General features: G+C 42.0%; 1 protein-coding gene across 5 annotated transcripts in view; it reads right to left on the bottom strand.

Moving 5' to 3' along the window:
* LOC144608770 (rho guanine nucleotide exchange factor 12-like) overlaps positions 1–15164 on the bottom strand; it is a 93215-nt gene that overhangs the window by 3609 nt on the left and 74442 nt on the right. For all 5 annotated transcript variants that reach the window (XM_078426852.1, XM_078426853.1, XM_078426854.1 and 2 more), the window contains 12 exons: positions 15007–15121; positions 14284–14390; positions 13309–13386; positions 13101–13176; positions 11025–11192; positions 10122–10209; positions 8536–8616; positions 6112–6209; positions 5229–5471; positions 4463–4918; positions 3772–4031; positions 3059–3122 (listed from right to left, as the gene is read on the bottom strand). In XM_078426852.1, the coding sequence (XP_078282978.1) occupies positions 3059–3122; positions 3772–4031; positions 4463–4918; positions 5229–5471; positions 6112–6209; positions 8536–8616; positions 10122–10209; positions 11025–11192; positions 13101–13176; positions 13309–13386; positions 14284–14390; positions 15007–15121 (1834 nt within the window). The remainder of the gene's footprint in view (positions 1–3058; positions 3123–3771; positions 4032–4462; positions 4919–5228; positions 5472–6111; positions 6210–8535; positions 8617–10121; positions 10210–11024; positions 11193–13100; positions 13177–13308; positions 13387–14283; positions 14391–15006; positions 15122–15164) is intronic.

Below are 15164 nucleotides of genomic sequence, written 5' to 3'. Positions count from 1 at the left end.
TGTATTGATTACAGCTCTGTTCATTTATTGGGTCCACAGACACACTGAAACTGGGCCTGTTTGCATTAACAGGGCTGCTGCACAGTTCACAGTGGATTTTACATTGCAAGATTTGCTCCTGATCTTTCCAATGGGGAAAGTAATAATTCACAGGACATTTCAGGCAAAAGAAACGTGGGGAAAATCTCTCTCAACATAAGAACACAAAGACAGGAATATCATATCATATCATATATCTACAGCCGGAAACAGGCCTTTTCGGCCCTCCAAGTCCGTGCCGCCCAGTGATCCCCGTACATTAACACTATCCTACACCCACTAGGGACAATTTTTACATTTACCCAGCCAATTAACCTACATACCTGTACGTCTTTGGAGTGTGGGAGGAAACCGAAGATCTCGGAGAAAACCCACGCAGGTCACGGGGAGAACGTACAAACTCCTTACAGTGCAGCACCCGTAGTCAGGATCGAACCTGTGTCTCCGGCGCTGCATTCGCTGTAAAGCAGCAACTCTACCGCTGCGCTACCGTGCCGCCCTGTGTACCTTTGCTCCTTTATAACCATTTTAAAAAACATTTCCAAATAAAAACCCTTTCAATTAACTTTGCTGTATTGCCATGTATTAAATGCACGCTAAACGTAAGCAGAGGGATTGGTTGAGGTGAGATAGTTTACATTTGCCTTTTATTACATTTCCAAACCAAAACTTTCTCCCCTGATTCTGTCTGAAGGGTCTCGATCCGAAATGACACCTCTTCCTTTTCTCCAGAGATGCTGCCTGACCCACAACATTTCGTGTCTACCCTCTGAATTAACTTTGTTGCATTGCCATGTATTAAATGCATAATAAACGTAAGCAGATTGGTTGAGAGTGGAACCGACAATCTGTTTACTACTGCCTTTTAATCTTTCATTCTTTAAGATTTCCAAACCAAACCCCCTCAAGTAACTTTGTTGCATCGCCATGCATTAAATGCACGATGTGTAAGCAGATGGATTACTTGGGAGTGGGACACAGCCCCTTATACCTATTATGTCATTCAGTGTATCACAACTGATCCCATATTTTCTTTATCTGTTGTTACCTCTAGATGTCAGGCAGCAATCGATCTTGTGTTTTAAGATCAACAATTGGCAAATCAACAATTGCTGCCCGTAGAACGCTTCAAACATCGTTTGTGAAACTTAGATCCCAGAAACCTTGGGTTTAATACATCAACCATAATTCACATTGTTATTGCTTGCAACAAATGTTGTGTGGATCCTTAATATCAAAAACCACAATCTTATGGTTCATGCCAGTGATGTGTTTCTATGCTAATCCTATTTGCCTAAATTATGCCTGTATGCCGACCCTAAGTACCTGTCCAAATGCCATTTAAACATTGTAATTGGATCTGCTTCCATCGCCTTTTCTGACATCTTGTTTCAGATAACAACCAGTCTCTGTAAAGAAAAACTTATCCTTCAGATCTTCTTTACATTTTTACACTCTCACCTTAAAGCTGTGCCCTCTGGTTCTAGTTCCCCTTATCCTGGGGGAAATGACTGATAATCCATTCTACCTATATCCCTCATAATTTGCAAGAGATGCAAGATCACCCCTCATTCTCCTACAATAAAGCCCATCCAATCTTTGTTTATAACTCCATCACTCGTTATCAGTGAAGGTTATCATGGTTGGAGTGCCCTCTACTGATAACTTAATCCCTGATATTCAAGCATCATTCTTCAAAATCTCCATTGCACTCACTCCAAAGTCAATAGACCCTTTCAAAAGCACAATGCCCAGAGCTGCTCACAATACTGCAAATATGATCTGACCCAAGGCAAAGGCGGCTGCAGAATAATCTCTACCCTCGCATCCAGTTCTCCGGCATCCTGCGAGTCTTTTTGCCCTTGTCAATAATTGAATCAACATACAACCTTGGAATCCACGGAGTCTACTTTTTCAGAAATAACTATCTATCCTTTGAGGTCATTCAAAGTTGTGCTACGGATAAGCAAGGTCATTGTCAAAGCCAAGAATGAAGATGTAATTCTTTGAGTGACAGAGTGAAAAATAGGAAAGGTATGCTAGATCTATATCGAACTTTGTTCAGACCACACTGAAGTATTTTGTATAGTTCTGGATCTTATGTTACCCAAAAGGATGCAGAGGCAAATGAGAAAATTTACAAGGGTGATAATAAAAATGCTAGAATATACATATCACCCTTGGGAGAACATGCTGGCTTCCTCTTCTCGAGATAATTAAAGGACAGAGAAAGGGCTGTAAAATTTAAAATAAAACAGATGGAAATTATGGAAAGCATGTTTCCACTTGTGGGGAAAAGTATAACTAGAGATCGTTTAAGTAAAATAATCACCAAGAAATCTGAATTCAGAAGAAATGTATTTACCAGAGTGGTAAGAAATAGAACTCTTATTTCAGAAGTGGCTGGATTAGCAGAGGGAGATGGGAAAAGTAGGTTAGATGAGAAAACGCAGGAAGAGGGTTAAGTGGAATATAATTACCAAAATGGACTGGTTGGATTGAATGACTTATTCTTTAGTCATGATGTCAAGACTGGAGAAGAAAACATTCGTGGACATTTCCCCTCAACGACTTCTGTCACCCCCAAACAAAAATCTTACATTTATCAGTTATTATCATTTTCAGTGTTCAGCTATCTGGTTCTTAATTTTAAAATAAAGTCTAACAGGACTATAATTCCCTGGGAATGGTCCTTGACCCAAAACATAACTGGTTTCTCTTTCCAAAAATCTTGCGTGAAGAGGCTGAGTTCTTCCAGTATTTGTTTTGTTTCAGATACCAACATCTGCAGTTTTATTGGTTTTAAGTAATTCCCTGGTTTTCCTGCCAAAATGACAGGCGTAATTTTCTAATTTAAAGGAATGGTTCGTGAAGCAAGACAATTATAGTAGCACATGGTGACAAAGTATCCCCGCTACACAAACTGTGCAGACTGCCGCCAGACTGCTTTCTGTTGAGGGCCTGCTGTACGAGTCTGAGCAAAATGGCAGTAAACATGACAATGTAATCAGACACTTGCCTGTTGGCTCATGTGAAGCTGAGAACTCCAGGACATGCTGACTATTCCATTCCAGCTCCACCTCCTGAAATGAGCAGTGAAAGAATAGGTTTAGACACAAAAATTGCCTTCAGTTAGTAGGCAAGGCTAAAGACTACAGCTTAATTTCGCTTTTTATTTCAACCTCCTGTCAACACTAAGGAACAGGTCAGCAAGTCTGCTCCTGGATTACTGACCATTTGAAATGAGAGATAGTATTCACTAAAGCTCTTCAATTAACTTCAACCTTGTGAACATTTTTACCTTTACCCATTCTCTTACAGTGTGCAACTCGGTGAGGATAAGGCACACATACATTACCAGATCCCATGATCTCTGAGTTTGCTCAAATTCTCAATTTCAAGCAGCCATTTTCATCGTTACCAGGAAATGTCAAAGATTTCATTTTGTTACTTTAACAATAGAAAGGAAACTGGTGGTGAACTTAAGTTCAGGAAAAAGCAACTCTGATTACATGCTTAGAGCTGCTCTATCTGGAGACTATATCACGCAAAACACTGAAGTCTGGAGAAGGATTCCGATGCGAAAGGTCAGCCATCCCAGAGAGATTATAACCACCCACATTTTTTCTCCTCCTAATTTTTCCAAATCACGCTGACAAAGAAAATTCACCATTGAATACAACACTAAAGATCAGGCTATGGTGACTGGATAGATCTCAATACGCATATTACCTTAAAATATTTCAGATCAGACTCGATATTATGCATGAATTGGAGGATTTGGTTGCGCACATGTGATGTAGGAAGCAGCTGTCTAATTCCTGCCTCTGGGCCTTCTGCATTGCAAGGATCCGTTGCACTGTTGCTTTCCCTCGCCTCTGTGCTTTGGGTGAGACAATCCACGGAATAATCAGATGGATGCGTAGACATTTCTACTTCATCAGTGGAGCTTCCTTCTGTCCGTGGACATTCATCCAGGGTTATAAAGTTCCCTGCCAAAGTGAACAAAGATTTTAATAAAAGTTAGTGATACCTCTTGAAGATCTCAGGCTGAAACATGTTTCTTACAAATAAAACAGGACAGAACCCAGAGTCTCTCTTAATAACTACCCAAACCAATACATTATTTTAAGTGACGTAACTACTCAACTCTTGTGGGAAGTCAAGACTACTCAACAATGCACGCATGGTGTAGAAGACCACTTAGTAATTAGTCTCAAGAACTCAAAAAGGAGGACAAATTTTAAACTTGACAGAAGAGTCTCAACTCGAAATGTCACCTATTCCTTTTCTCCAGAGATGCTGCCTGACCCGCTGAGTACTCCAGCTTTTTGTGTCTATCTTCAGGCAAAATCCCTGTTGGGAACACATTTCCTTGGAGAATGGACACCAGTTGTGCAAGCAGTTCGTGCTCATAACCAACCTGATGAACGGGCTTGTGACTTTGCCTCCTCTTCTCTATTTGGATTTGGACTGTTCCCTTGTAATCGATGCTCATCCGCGTGATTTTCTGGGGCGTCGTAGAACCTATCTCCACCATCGTCAGCTACCAAGTCTGGTCCACGTCCTTCAGTTGGGATACGTTCGCTGTGACCCGTTTCCAGTGTGAACTGACGGGGAAGTTTAGTCCTTTCACTAATTCTTGTGACAGCCTCTACTTCTTCCAGTGTCCCATTGGCTATCTCCAGCTGATGCTGCAGTGCCTTGTTGGGTGCCCCACCTTGACAACACGTCGTGCTGTTGGATGGCCCATCAGTCCCCTGCTTTAGTGACGGCAGTAAACTGGCATCTTCTGGAAGGTGCCGAATAGGTGCCCCATCACTGGCATCATCTTCCAAACCCATCACATGAGTCGACAGCAATCGCTTCAAAGAGTAAACTAAAGAGATGGAGAGAAGGCTGCAGTGAATCAAATGCTTAGGAGCTTTGCAGTAATCAAGAAACATTTTCATTTGCAAGCATTATTTACGTTTAAATATCTGCCGGTCTGACAATGGGCAACTGTGGTTGAGAATTGGCAGAGGACAAATCAGTCTGAAAGAATCCCTTGCTGAAAAATGTCAGCAAATGTCAGAATTGAGACCCCTGTATGTCGCACCACGGCAAAGGCCGAGATGGACCACTGTGACGAAATAGTCATTTCCCCTTATCATACCCACAGCTCGAGTTGATAGAGAGTGTTTACTTACAGTTTATTAGTGCAGCCTCAGCTCTTGAGTAAGCGAATGATGACATTGAACCCCGAGCCCGACTTGAATAGTGCAACTCAGTGCTTCTGTAAGGGGGCCGCCCTGCAGTCGGTCTTCGGAAGTTGTTGTAGTCCTGTATGTACCTGGGTTGCTCCTCTGTGTCCTGCGTGGGGATGATCGCACTATGTTTCTGTTTGTTGTTCGCTGAGATATTCGCTGCCAGCGGGTCATCAATCTCTTTACCTGTGACAGAGATCGATTGCTCAGACCATGCATGAGGTTTATTTTGCCTGTGTTCCTGATGACCATTTAAGATCGTAAGGAATGGGAGTAGAATTACGCCATTCGACCCATCAAGTCTACTCCGCCATTCAATCATGGCTGATCTATCTTTCCCTCCTAACCCCATTCTCCTGCCTTCTCCCCATAACCTCAGACACCTGTACTAATCAAGAATCAAGAATTCCCCTTGACTCGAGGGAAGCACGTGTCCATACAACTGCAGAAGATTGCATGGGCATTTAATTAGACAAGATACAGATGAACAGGATGACCTTTGAAACATCACTCGCTTTGGGTTTATTTGAAGCCATAATTATACAAGCAGCTCACATTTTTTCTCGCCCTTTGAAAATGACAATTTTTTTAATAGAGAATGTCGGGAAATCTAGAAATAAAAGAATAGAGCCATTTCCAAACTGAATGACGATCTACAGATGGAAGCATATCAAACATGCAAATCACTCCCATAAAACACCTAGAAAAGCAATCTAAATAACATTCTCATAAATAAGTGCCACTGATTCACAAGTCACGCTCATAGACAGCTGTGTATTGATTCAAGTATCCTGGGAACATACTGTTCCTTGCTATATTTTGGTACCTTGTGTTGAATCACTGCTGTTCGATATCCTTGCTGGGGCTTTGCTTGATCCACCTTGCTGGACCGTGCTCAGATTCTCCTCGTCCTCTTGCTCATTCCTGCATTAAATATTCAATCATTACATTAGTTTGTGGGGAGTTGGGGCGCGGGGAAGAAACATACACACATGCACACCCACACACAGCCAGCGTTATTTTTGAAAGAGGTAGCTTGGTATCTCCACATGTGGGTTGTACGTTCTCCCTGTGACCTGCGTGGGTCTTCGGTGTAGGAAAGTGTTAGTGTGCGGGGATCGTTGGTTGGCGCGGATCCGGTGGGTCGAAGGGCCTGTTTCCGCGTTGTACCTCTAAAACTAAAACCATCCAGGGAAGAGAATTCCAGAGATCTATATGGGGACTGATGATGAGCAGAGTACATCCAGGTTGGGCCTCATCAACATTCTATAACAATACTTCCCTATTTCCAAACACGTCATGAAGGCCAAATATCATTCGCCTTTCTAACTACTAGATGTACCAGTCTGTTACATTTTACGATTTATGCACAAGACCATCAAGATGTGGTAGGGAAATAATTGAAGAATCTTAGGGATGATATTTACTTGCTTTTGAAAAAACATAAACCTATTTGGGAAAATTAGCATGGCTTTGTATGGAGGAGAATGTCTCATAAATTTGAAGTGACAGAGATAATGGATGGTATCTACATGTACTGTAGCAAAGCTCTGACAAGGTCCCCCAGGGTAGGTTGGGGTGCAGAATGGTTTGGTAAATTGGACAGGGTCACACGCCTGCCTCCTTTGATCCAGTCGAAAACGTGCAAGCCAATTCAATCTCTCCTTAAAACTCAAGCCCTCCAATCCAGGCAACTTTCCTGTGACGCTGTCCTGCACCTTCTCTAGCTTTCCTCTCGTGTGGTGACCAGAACTACACACAATATCCCAAGCATGGCCTACTTACTAATTTGTACAACTATAACATGATCTCCCACTCCTATGCGTTGGCTGATGAGGGCAGGCATACCACATGCCTTCTTCACCACTTTCAGGGAACTGTGCACTTGTACCCCGAGGTTTTGCTGTTCAGTAACGTTCCGCGGGGACCTGCCATTCACTCCGAGTCCTGGCAGGTATAACTTTCTAAAATGCATCACTTTACACTTGTTTGTGTTAAATTCATTCTGCCATTCCCTTGTTCCCAGTTGATCTTGATGCTGCTGTAACCTTAGGAGATCTTCATTCTCCACAATTACACCAATTTTGATGTCACCTGCAAACATATTGCAATCTTCAAATGCATACAGTAAAATGGCAACAACCTGAGGAGCATTGATGTACACAGGGATCTGGAGTCTAGCTTCCTGAAAGTGGCAGTGCAATAGGATAGTGGTAAAAAACTCATATGGCATAAAGTTTAAAAAAAGTCAGGAGGTTACCTTGTGGTGGCATCAAACTTTGGTTAGATCATACTTGGGAGTATTGTGCTCTGGCCCCCACATCATAGAAATGACATGGAGGCTTTAGACAAGGTGCAAGAGAGGTTCACTAGGATGTTGTTTGGATTGGACTGTGTTAACTATAAGGAGAGGTTGGACAAACTTGGATTGTTTTTGCTGGAGCAGAGGATGAGGGGCGACCTAATAGAAGTAAAAAAAGTATGAAAGGCAGGGACTGGCTACCCTCAGAAATAGACACTGGCTATCTACCTTATCTAAGCTTCATAATTTTGTGTACCTCTATCATTTCATCCCTAAGCCTGCTACACTCCATCCATTTCAAGCTCTGTGGATAACTCAAGCCATCCATCCAGGCAAAATCCTGGCAAATCATTACTGCAAGCTCGCCAACTTAATCACATCCTTCCTAGAGCGTGGTGATCAGAACCACACAAATATTCCAAGTGTGGCCTAACTGACATTGTATGCAACATGACATCTTACAGTGACATATATCAAATATGTTGCACACTGTGTTGCAAAGTCCAAATATTCTCAACACAATGTATTCTCCCAAAGATTTCTGGTAGAGGAGTGTTATGGGTCCATATGAGATTTCTCAGTGTGGATACAGTTACAGCAAAGGGAATTATCAGCATTCTTTCTTGACAAGCACCAATTAGTGCAAATCCACAAAATGTATCCAGCTGTTCCCTGTTACACCGTTAGGCCAAAGGACGAAGCCCAACACCCGAACGAAAATAGACTGCTGACCTTTTCATCTCCCCCCCCCCCCCAATATTAACAAAGCTGCATAAAAATAGCTCGGATTATTGAGAAGCTTCATCGCCACATGGATCAAGACAGTTACAGATCTGTTTATCATCTGCAAAATATTTATGGATGGCACTGGTGGAGAACTCCATATTTTAAATTGTATTTGATTAATTAACATTCAGTAACATGACACAATGCAGGAGAAATACTTACTCAGTGGCTGGCGGCTCGGGGGCCACATGATGGCTTGGTGCTTTTATCGATCCTGATGTCTGTGTGATTAAATACTGCCATCTGTAAATGTAACAGAGAAAGATCAGTGAGAAATGGCTTTCAAAACCCCACTTCAGACTCAGCCTTAAATTACTGATTTTAAAGGCACAGGAAGAGGCCATTCTGCTGTAATAGTTCCCATCTCCTGTCCATTTTAATGTTTTTTCCAATGCTAAAACAATTCTGTAAAAGGGGCTGGCAATTCAGCCTAAAAGTCTAACAATGATATAACATAGGACATGGAACAATACAACACAGGAACAAGACCAACAGCTAACAATGTTTGTGCCTGTTATTTGTTACAAAGTGCACAGTGCGGACTCGGTGGGCCGAAGGGCCTGTTTCTGTGCTGTATCTCTAAACTAAACTCAGCAGGTCAGGCAGCATCTCTGGTGAACATGGATAGGTAATGCTTAATGGTCGGGAACCTTCTTCAGATCCAACCCAAAAGGTCACCTATCCATGTTTTCAAGAGACGCAGCCTGACCCTTTGAGTTACTCCAACACTGTGTCTTATTTCTGAAAACCAGCATCTGCAGTTCCTTGTTTCTACACAAGGAGTAGTTGGTCACAAATCCTTTCTTCTACATGGTTACTGAGCTTCCCCTTTCAACTTTTCCTGACCTCACTTACAAAGTTCCTTTCCACCAAACACCCTAAATGGTTTCTAAGTCACAGGGATCTCAATACTTCTTCTTACATGTCTCCAGTTAGGCTTCCAGCTCTAAATTGTTTTTAAATTTGGAGTAATCGGTAAAGAAGGCAAACACAATGCTAGCATTAATTTCATTACGTCTAGAATAGAAAACCAGGGATGTAATGTTGAGGCTCTACAAGGCACTGGTCAGGCTGCATTTGGAGAATTGAGCAATTTTGGGCATCATATCCGAGGTTGTACTGGCTCTGGAGAGGATTCCAGAGGAGGTTTACAAGAATGATTCAGGAATGAGTGGGTTAACATGTAATGAGCGTTTGACAGCGCTGGGCCTGTACTCACTAGAATTTAGAAGGATGATGGGGGACTTCAACGAGATTTACCGAATAGTGAAATCTGTGAAGAGTAGACTCTGCCACTCACTAGTGGCAGAGTCTAGGACCAGAGGTCATAGCGTCTGAATTAAAGGACGTTCCTTTAAGGAGATGAGGAATTTCTTTAGTCAGGGGGTGGTGAATCTGTGGAATTCTTTACCACAGATGGCTGTGGAGGCCAAGATAATGGATATTTTCAAGGCAGAGATAGATTGATTCTTGATTAGTACAGGTGTTAGAGGTTATGGGGAGAAGGCAGAAGAGTGGGGATAGGAGAGAATGATAATCAGCCAAGCTTGAATGGTGGCATAGACTTGATGGGCCAAATGGCGTGATTCTGCTCCTATCACTTATGAATCCTGAAGTTACTGTTATTGAGATATGTATACAATTATGGATACTCCCTACAAATCCCATTTCTGCACTTTCACTGCAAATTCCCAGTCAACAAATCTGAACCGCAATCTCAGGTTTCCAACTATATTACATGGACCTACGTTTTCCGTTCAGACACCGTCTGGGCCACCAGCTCATAGATCTGTGCACCATCAACTGACATTGAGATGACGAAGAAAGCTTTGTTATCTGAAAATGGCAAAACTTGATAGTTAGTGAACAAACAGGAGTTCTAAACATTCCTCAGTCCACAATATCTATTTCTTTGTAGCAAAAATCTGAACCTTACACTCCTATGCCCCGACACATTCAGCTGCTTAACATTCAATTTATCATGGCTGATCCATATGCAAATTAGATCTACCTACCCATCTCCATTATCTTAAATACCAGCAGTTAACCAACTTTCTGGCAATTTCAAACCCCCAGGCCTCATAGTTGTTCAAGGGATAGAAATCCAGATTTCTATTAGCCTTTGTATCAAGTGGTTGCTCACATCAGCAGAACAGATCTGGTTGTCCCTTGTATTCACAAAATGCTGGAGTAACTCAGCAGGTCAGGCAGCATCTCGGGAGAGAAGGAATGGGTGACGTTTCGGGTCGAGACCCTTCAGACTGTCCCTTGTTGTGGGCAACAACTCGTTCTGCTGTGAGTTGCTCCCCACAACCCAAAGAAGGAAACTATTTCTGTTTACCAGATCAAATCCTTTAACTGTAAACCCCATACTCAGAGTAATCTTCAACACTTAAAAGAATACTAGTGTAGTCTCACAATCAGACTGAGAATAGGCATTCCATGGTCACATCTGCCTGACAGCATGCAGCCAAGATATGACACCACTTGGGCAGTGCTGATGAATGACTAACATCCACAAAGATATCGCACTCTGTGATGCATTGCTTCTGGAAACCCTTTTCATCGCCTCATCCTTGGTTTTTAATTTCCCTCATTTTTAATTTCTTTCCACCCTGTACCAGCTGATTGTTATTCTGGAAGCAACTAACCTGTTGCAACTTCTCGCACAAGCACAGCGGAGAGTTTGATGATGGGGCTGAAGGTGTGTTTGGTGTCAGCATTGGCAGCAAGATTCTTACTGTGACACTTCAACACCAACCGTTCATCCTGTTTCTGAGATAGAACCAAGATGTCTTCCAACAGCAGTGTGTAGAGATCTATGAAGATAAGAAAGGGCAGATAGAGTAAGTATCCATAACGCAACGCACATTGTGAACTGCTTGACTGCTTTGTGTAATTATAAAATTATAGTAAAGTGCAAGGATTCTCAGGAAGCTAATCAGGAAGCTATGTTTCTAGGTGGGAGTAAAGGTTAGATTCCATGCTGAAGCAGCTATCCAGCATTTAAAGGCAAACTGTTAAATCTAGTTCAAAGTCCAACTTCACCTTGAAAAATGGACAGAGTGCCCAGGGCCACTGTTTAATAACATTGCAAACCATGAAACACAATTCATAAACCAATACCAAGGGAATGTTTGGAGAAAAATCAGTTTCTTTCTGAAGCTATGGTTAGTTGAGCGATTCAACACAGGCCAAGAGCTTTGTGAAATGTACAGGATCACATCTTATAGGCAAACTCTGAACAGAGCCAAGGTGGAAGCCCTGCCACAATTTTCCTAACAACTTCTAGCTCCAGTGAGCACTGAACACAGCATCTGACAAAGTATGGCCGTTCACATTGATCCACTTGCCATTCTCATTAAAAAAGCACACCTCTGTACTTGGGGATGTTTCGGAAGGAACTGCAGATGCTGGTTTACACCGAAGATAGACACAAAATGCTGGAGTAGCTCAGCGGGAGGGGCAGGGAATAGGTGACGTGAGAGGGAATAGGTGACGTTTCGGGTCGAATCTAAGAAGGGCTCAACCCGAAGTGTCACCCCATTCCATCTCTCCAGAGATGCTGCCTGCTTCGCTGACTTACTCCAGCATTTTGTGTCTGTGTCGGGATTGCCTTCCTGCGCGAACGTTTGCATCGTGATTTTCCACAATGAAAACCCTTGACAAAATTTGTTGCTTACTTTCCATTTTGCGTTTTGTTATTTTTCGTCCTCAACACAAGTTTTGGAAGAGCAATATAATGGTGGTGATTTGCGGATTCCACAAGTGTGAATTCCCATGACCTAAACTGCAATAAGGTGCAGGTGCACTCTATGGATCTGTGGTTAAAGCTCCAGCTCCTACAACATCAATGACCAAATCCAAGAAAATAAAGAACCATTATCACTAGTACCAGACAGGCAGGATTCCCTGCACTGTAGAGAGCTTACAGTTGTCAGATATTTGTACTACTGCAAAAATAAGAATCAGTACGATGAATCGCAGGCAAGAATCAAATTTGTAAATAGCTTAGAAACAAATTCCTGCATCAACACTTGAGAGAATAAGTAATCCGATCTGCTGATACCCAAGAAAGACTCACCTATTACAAATATCCGAAGGACTGAAATTCATAAAAGAGTAATCCAAACACTAAATTCCATTTAAAATACAAGGACTAGAATTGATAAGTATGTACCCAACAGATAAGATCCTGAGCTGTAACCACCCCCCTCCGAAACAAGAATCCTATACATTATAACAGAGGCACAATTCCTTTTCTGTAAATACTGGACAGATGGAACCCTGCACTGAACTACCCAAGACAATGAAAACACGTAAATACAGAGATAAGGTTCAGCAACATAAATACTCTAGACGTACAAATCCTGTACAGGAAGTATCAAAGTCAGAAACTTCCACTACCAATTGATGGAGTAGGAACATTCATAAAATACCTGAAACCACAAACACCCCAGAGATATTTGTCTGACAGAAATAATGCAGTATTCTAGTTTACAACATGGCAGCAAAATAAAGGTAATAAGAATCATTTTTCACTTGACACCTGAATACTTTCCAAAAGAGATTCTGGTATCTGGGGTGGACTGATCAGGAAACAATGTCCAATACCAATTTCCAGCAGTATACGGATGAGAGGTTTCTGTCCCATTTCTCAAATATAACTGATTTCAACCTTCAAAAGCTGCATTTGCCACCATGTTCTGAGGGAGCTTTTTACTCACCGATTGTCTTATCTTTATTCACCCGCCAAGTCAGAGGCCCTTCATGAATCATGATCCGTTTTGTAAGGTCCAGACTCTTAAATAGGGAGATACAGAAAATTAATTGTGCTAAATGCAAAAATGGGTCACTGCAATGTTTTATTAATCATTTCTCATCTGAACTTTAATAATGCCAGTCTTTTGATATTTTTCCCGTTAAATCACTCACCCGGAACTCCTCAATCAGTGGATAATCTGACTGCTTCAGGCCAGACAGGTCCAGGCGACGCTGATAATCTTCCAACCGCTGACATAAGAAAATAACCCATTAACTTTCACAAGAAAATACCGGGAAAATCCACAGAACAGAAAGCATTTTGACTTGCCGATGTCCGCAACTCTTACCCTTGATGTTTCAATGATAGCCATTGGCTCTTTCATAAGCATGAAGCTTTATGAAGCTCACATTACCACAGCATGTCCCTTTGGTTCTGGAACCAATTGTCTAACTCAGTTACCCCACTCTCAGTGCATATTGTTTCTGGCATGCCCAAATAATCCAGTTATAAAACAGGTGGAGAGCGGTGGGTATAGAATGTGATTTGAAATAAAAAGAAATCTAGCTTGAAAAAATAACAATTTTTGAATGAGGAATTACTGTTCACGTCTTGGACATGACAAGCCTTGGTTTTTTTTTTTTCCAATCCCTTAACCTGTCTGGGTGAATGTTGATGCCAGTCAATGAAAACCAAGGGCTGATACTGATGCAAAGATAGCAAATAGTGGCAATGAATAGAGAAAAAGCAGCTGGACTCATCTGACATCAGTGCACTATTTGTGCCTTTCATAAAAATCCATTTGCAACCAAGAAATATACTTTAATATATGGGATTGATACAGAGAGAACTTTTCATGTATATTGTGCAACGATAAAGAAAGAAGATTTCCACCTGATGAATCTTCACTCCCCCCCCCCCCTCCACCCAGAAGTCATCAGAGAGCAGGCAGCAGACATTTATTTCAGATTTCAGTCCTTTGCAGTATTTTGCTTAGGACGTACATACTGTGCAAACCTTCAACAAGCACAAAATCTACCATGTTTAAAAGGCAAGGATCAATGAGGCCGAGTCTTCCCCACTCAAACCAACATATCTGTGCAGCATGGTAAGGATTCATGCATAGAGTCCTCACCTCAAACACTCACCTGCTTATTTTCAGCTTCCTTCACAGCCTGGTTCACGAAGTTCAGGATCTGGCGGCAGCATTCCGCTGCCTGCTTTACTTTTTTCTTCTCTTCGTGCTGTTCTGGATCTAAGAACAAGACCAATTCTCTCATTAAAGAAAATTGTTTTATCTTTCTCCAGAGAAAACCGTGCAAACTCTTCATGAAAGCACTTGTAAAATGAAATATTAAGCCTTTTTTTGGCATTATGGTTTATTTATGTGCAATTATTGGAGGATCTTTTATCAGCATAACTAGAAGAGATTCCTTAGCTTAGTTTAGAGATACAGTGCGGAAACAGACCCTTCGGCCCACTGAGTCCGCACCAACCAGCGATACTCACACATTAACACTAGCCTACACACACCAGGGACAATTTACACTTATACCAAGCCAATTAACCGATACGTCTTTGGAATGTGGGAGGAAACGGAAGATCTCGGAGAAAACCCACGCGGTCACAGGGAGAATGTACAATACTCCGTACAGACAAGCGCCCGTTAGTACTGCTTCCCATATACGTCATCCTCTAATGCTCACAGCATACACACCGCGAAACAGTGGGGTACGTGATGAAACACAATTACATAGCTATCGCCCAGAGACCCTCCCACTGCTTTCGTCTGTGTTCACATGTGTAACCTGGAAGTTCTATTTTAATAATCCCTTGGGTTCTCTAGACAGCCGACTCTAGACTGGACATACCTGTATTTTTAGCGATGTTCTCTAGGAGTAGTGGGTATTTGGTCAGGCGCTGCATTTCAGTTGGGATGATGTCTTTAAGTTGCAGCCTCCGGCATTGTGGATTACTCTGCGCCTCCTGCAAAATATCACCTTGTAACTGAGATAATCCTCTTAATGCA

The sequence above is a fragment of the Rhinoraja longicauda genome, chromosome 32 (genome assembly GCF_053455715.1).
Source record: "Rhinoraja longicauda isolate Sanriku21f chromosome 32, sRhiLon1.1, whole genome shotgun sequence".
Lineage (NCBI taxonomy): Eukaryota > Metazoa > Chordata > Chondrichthyes > Rajiformes > Arhynchobatidae > Rhinoraja > Rhinoraja longicauda.
This window is presented reverse-complemented; position numbering and strand designations above follow the sequence as displayed.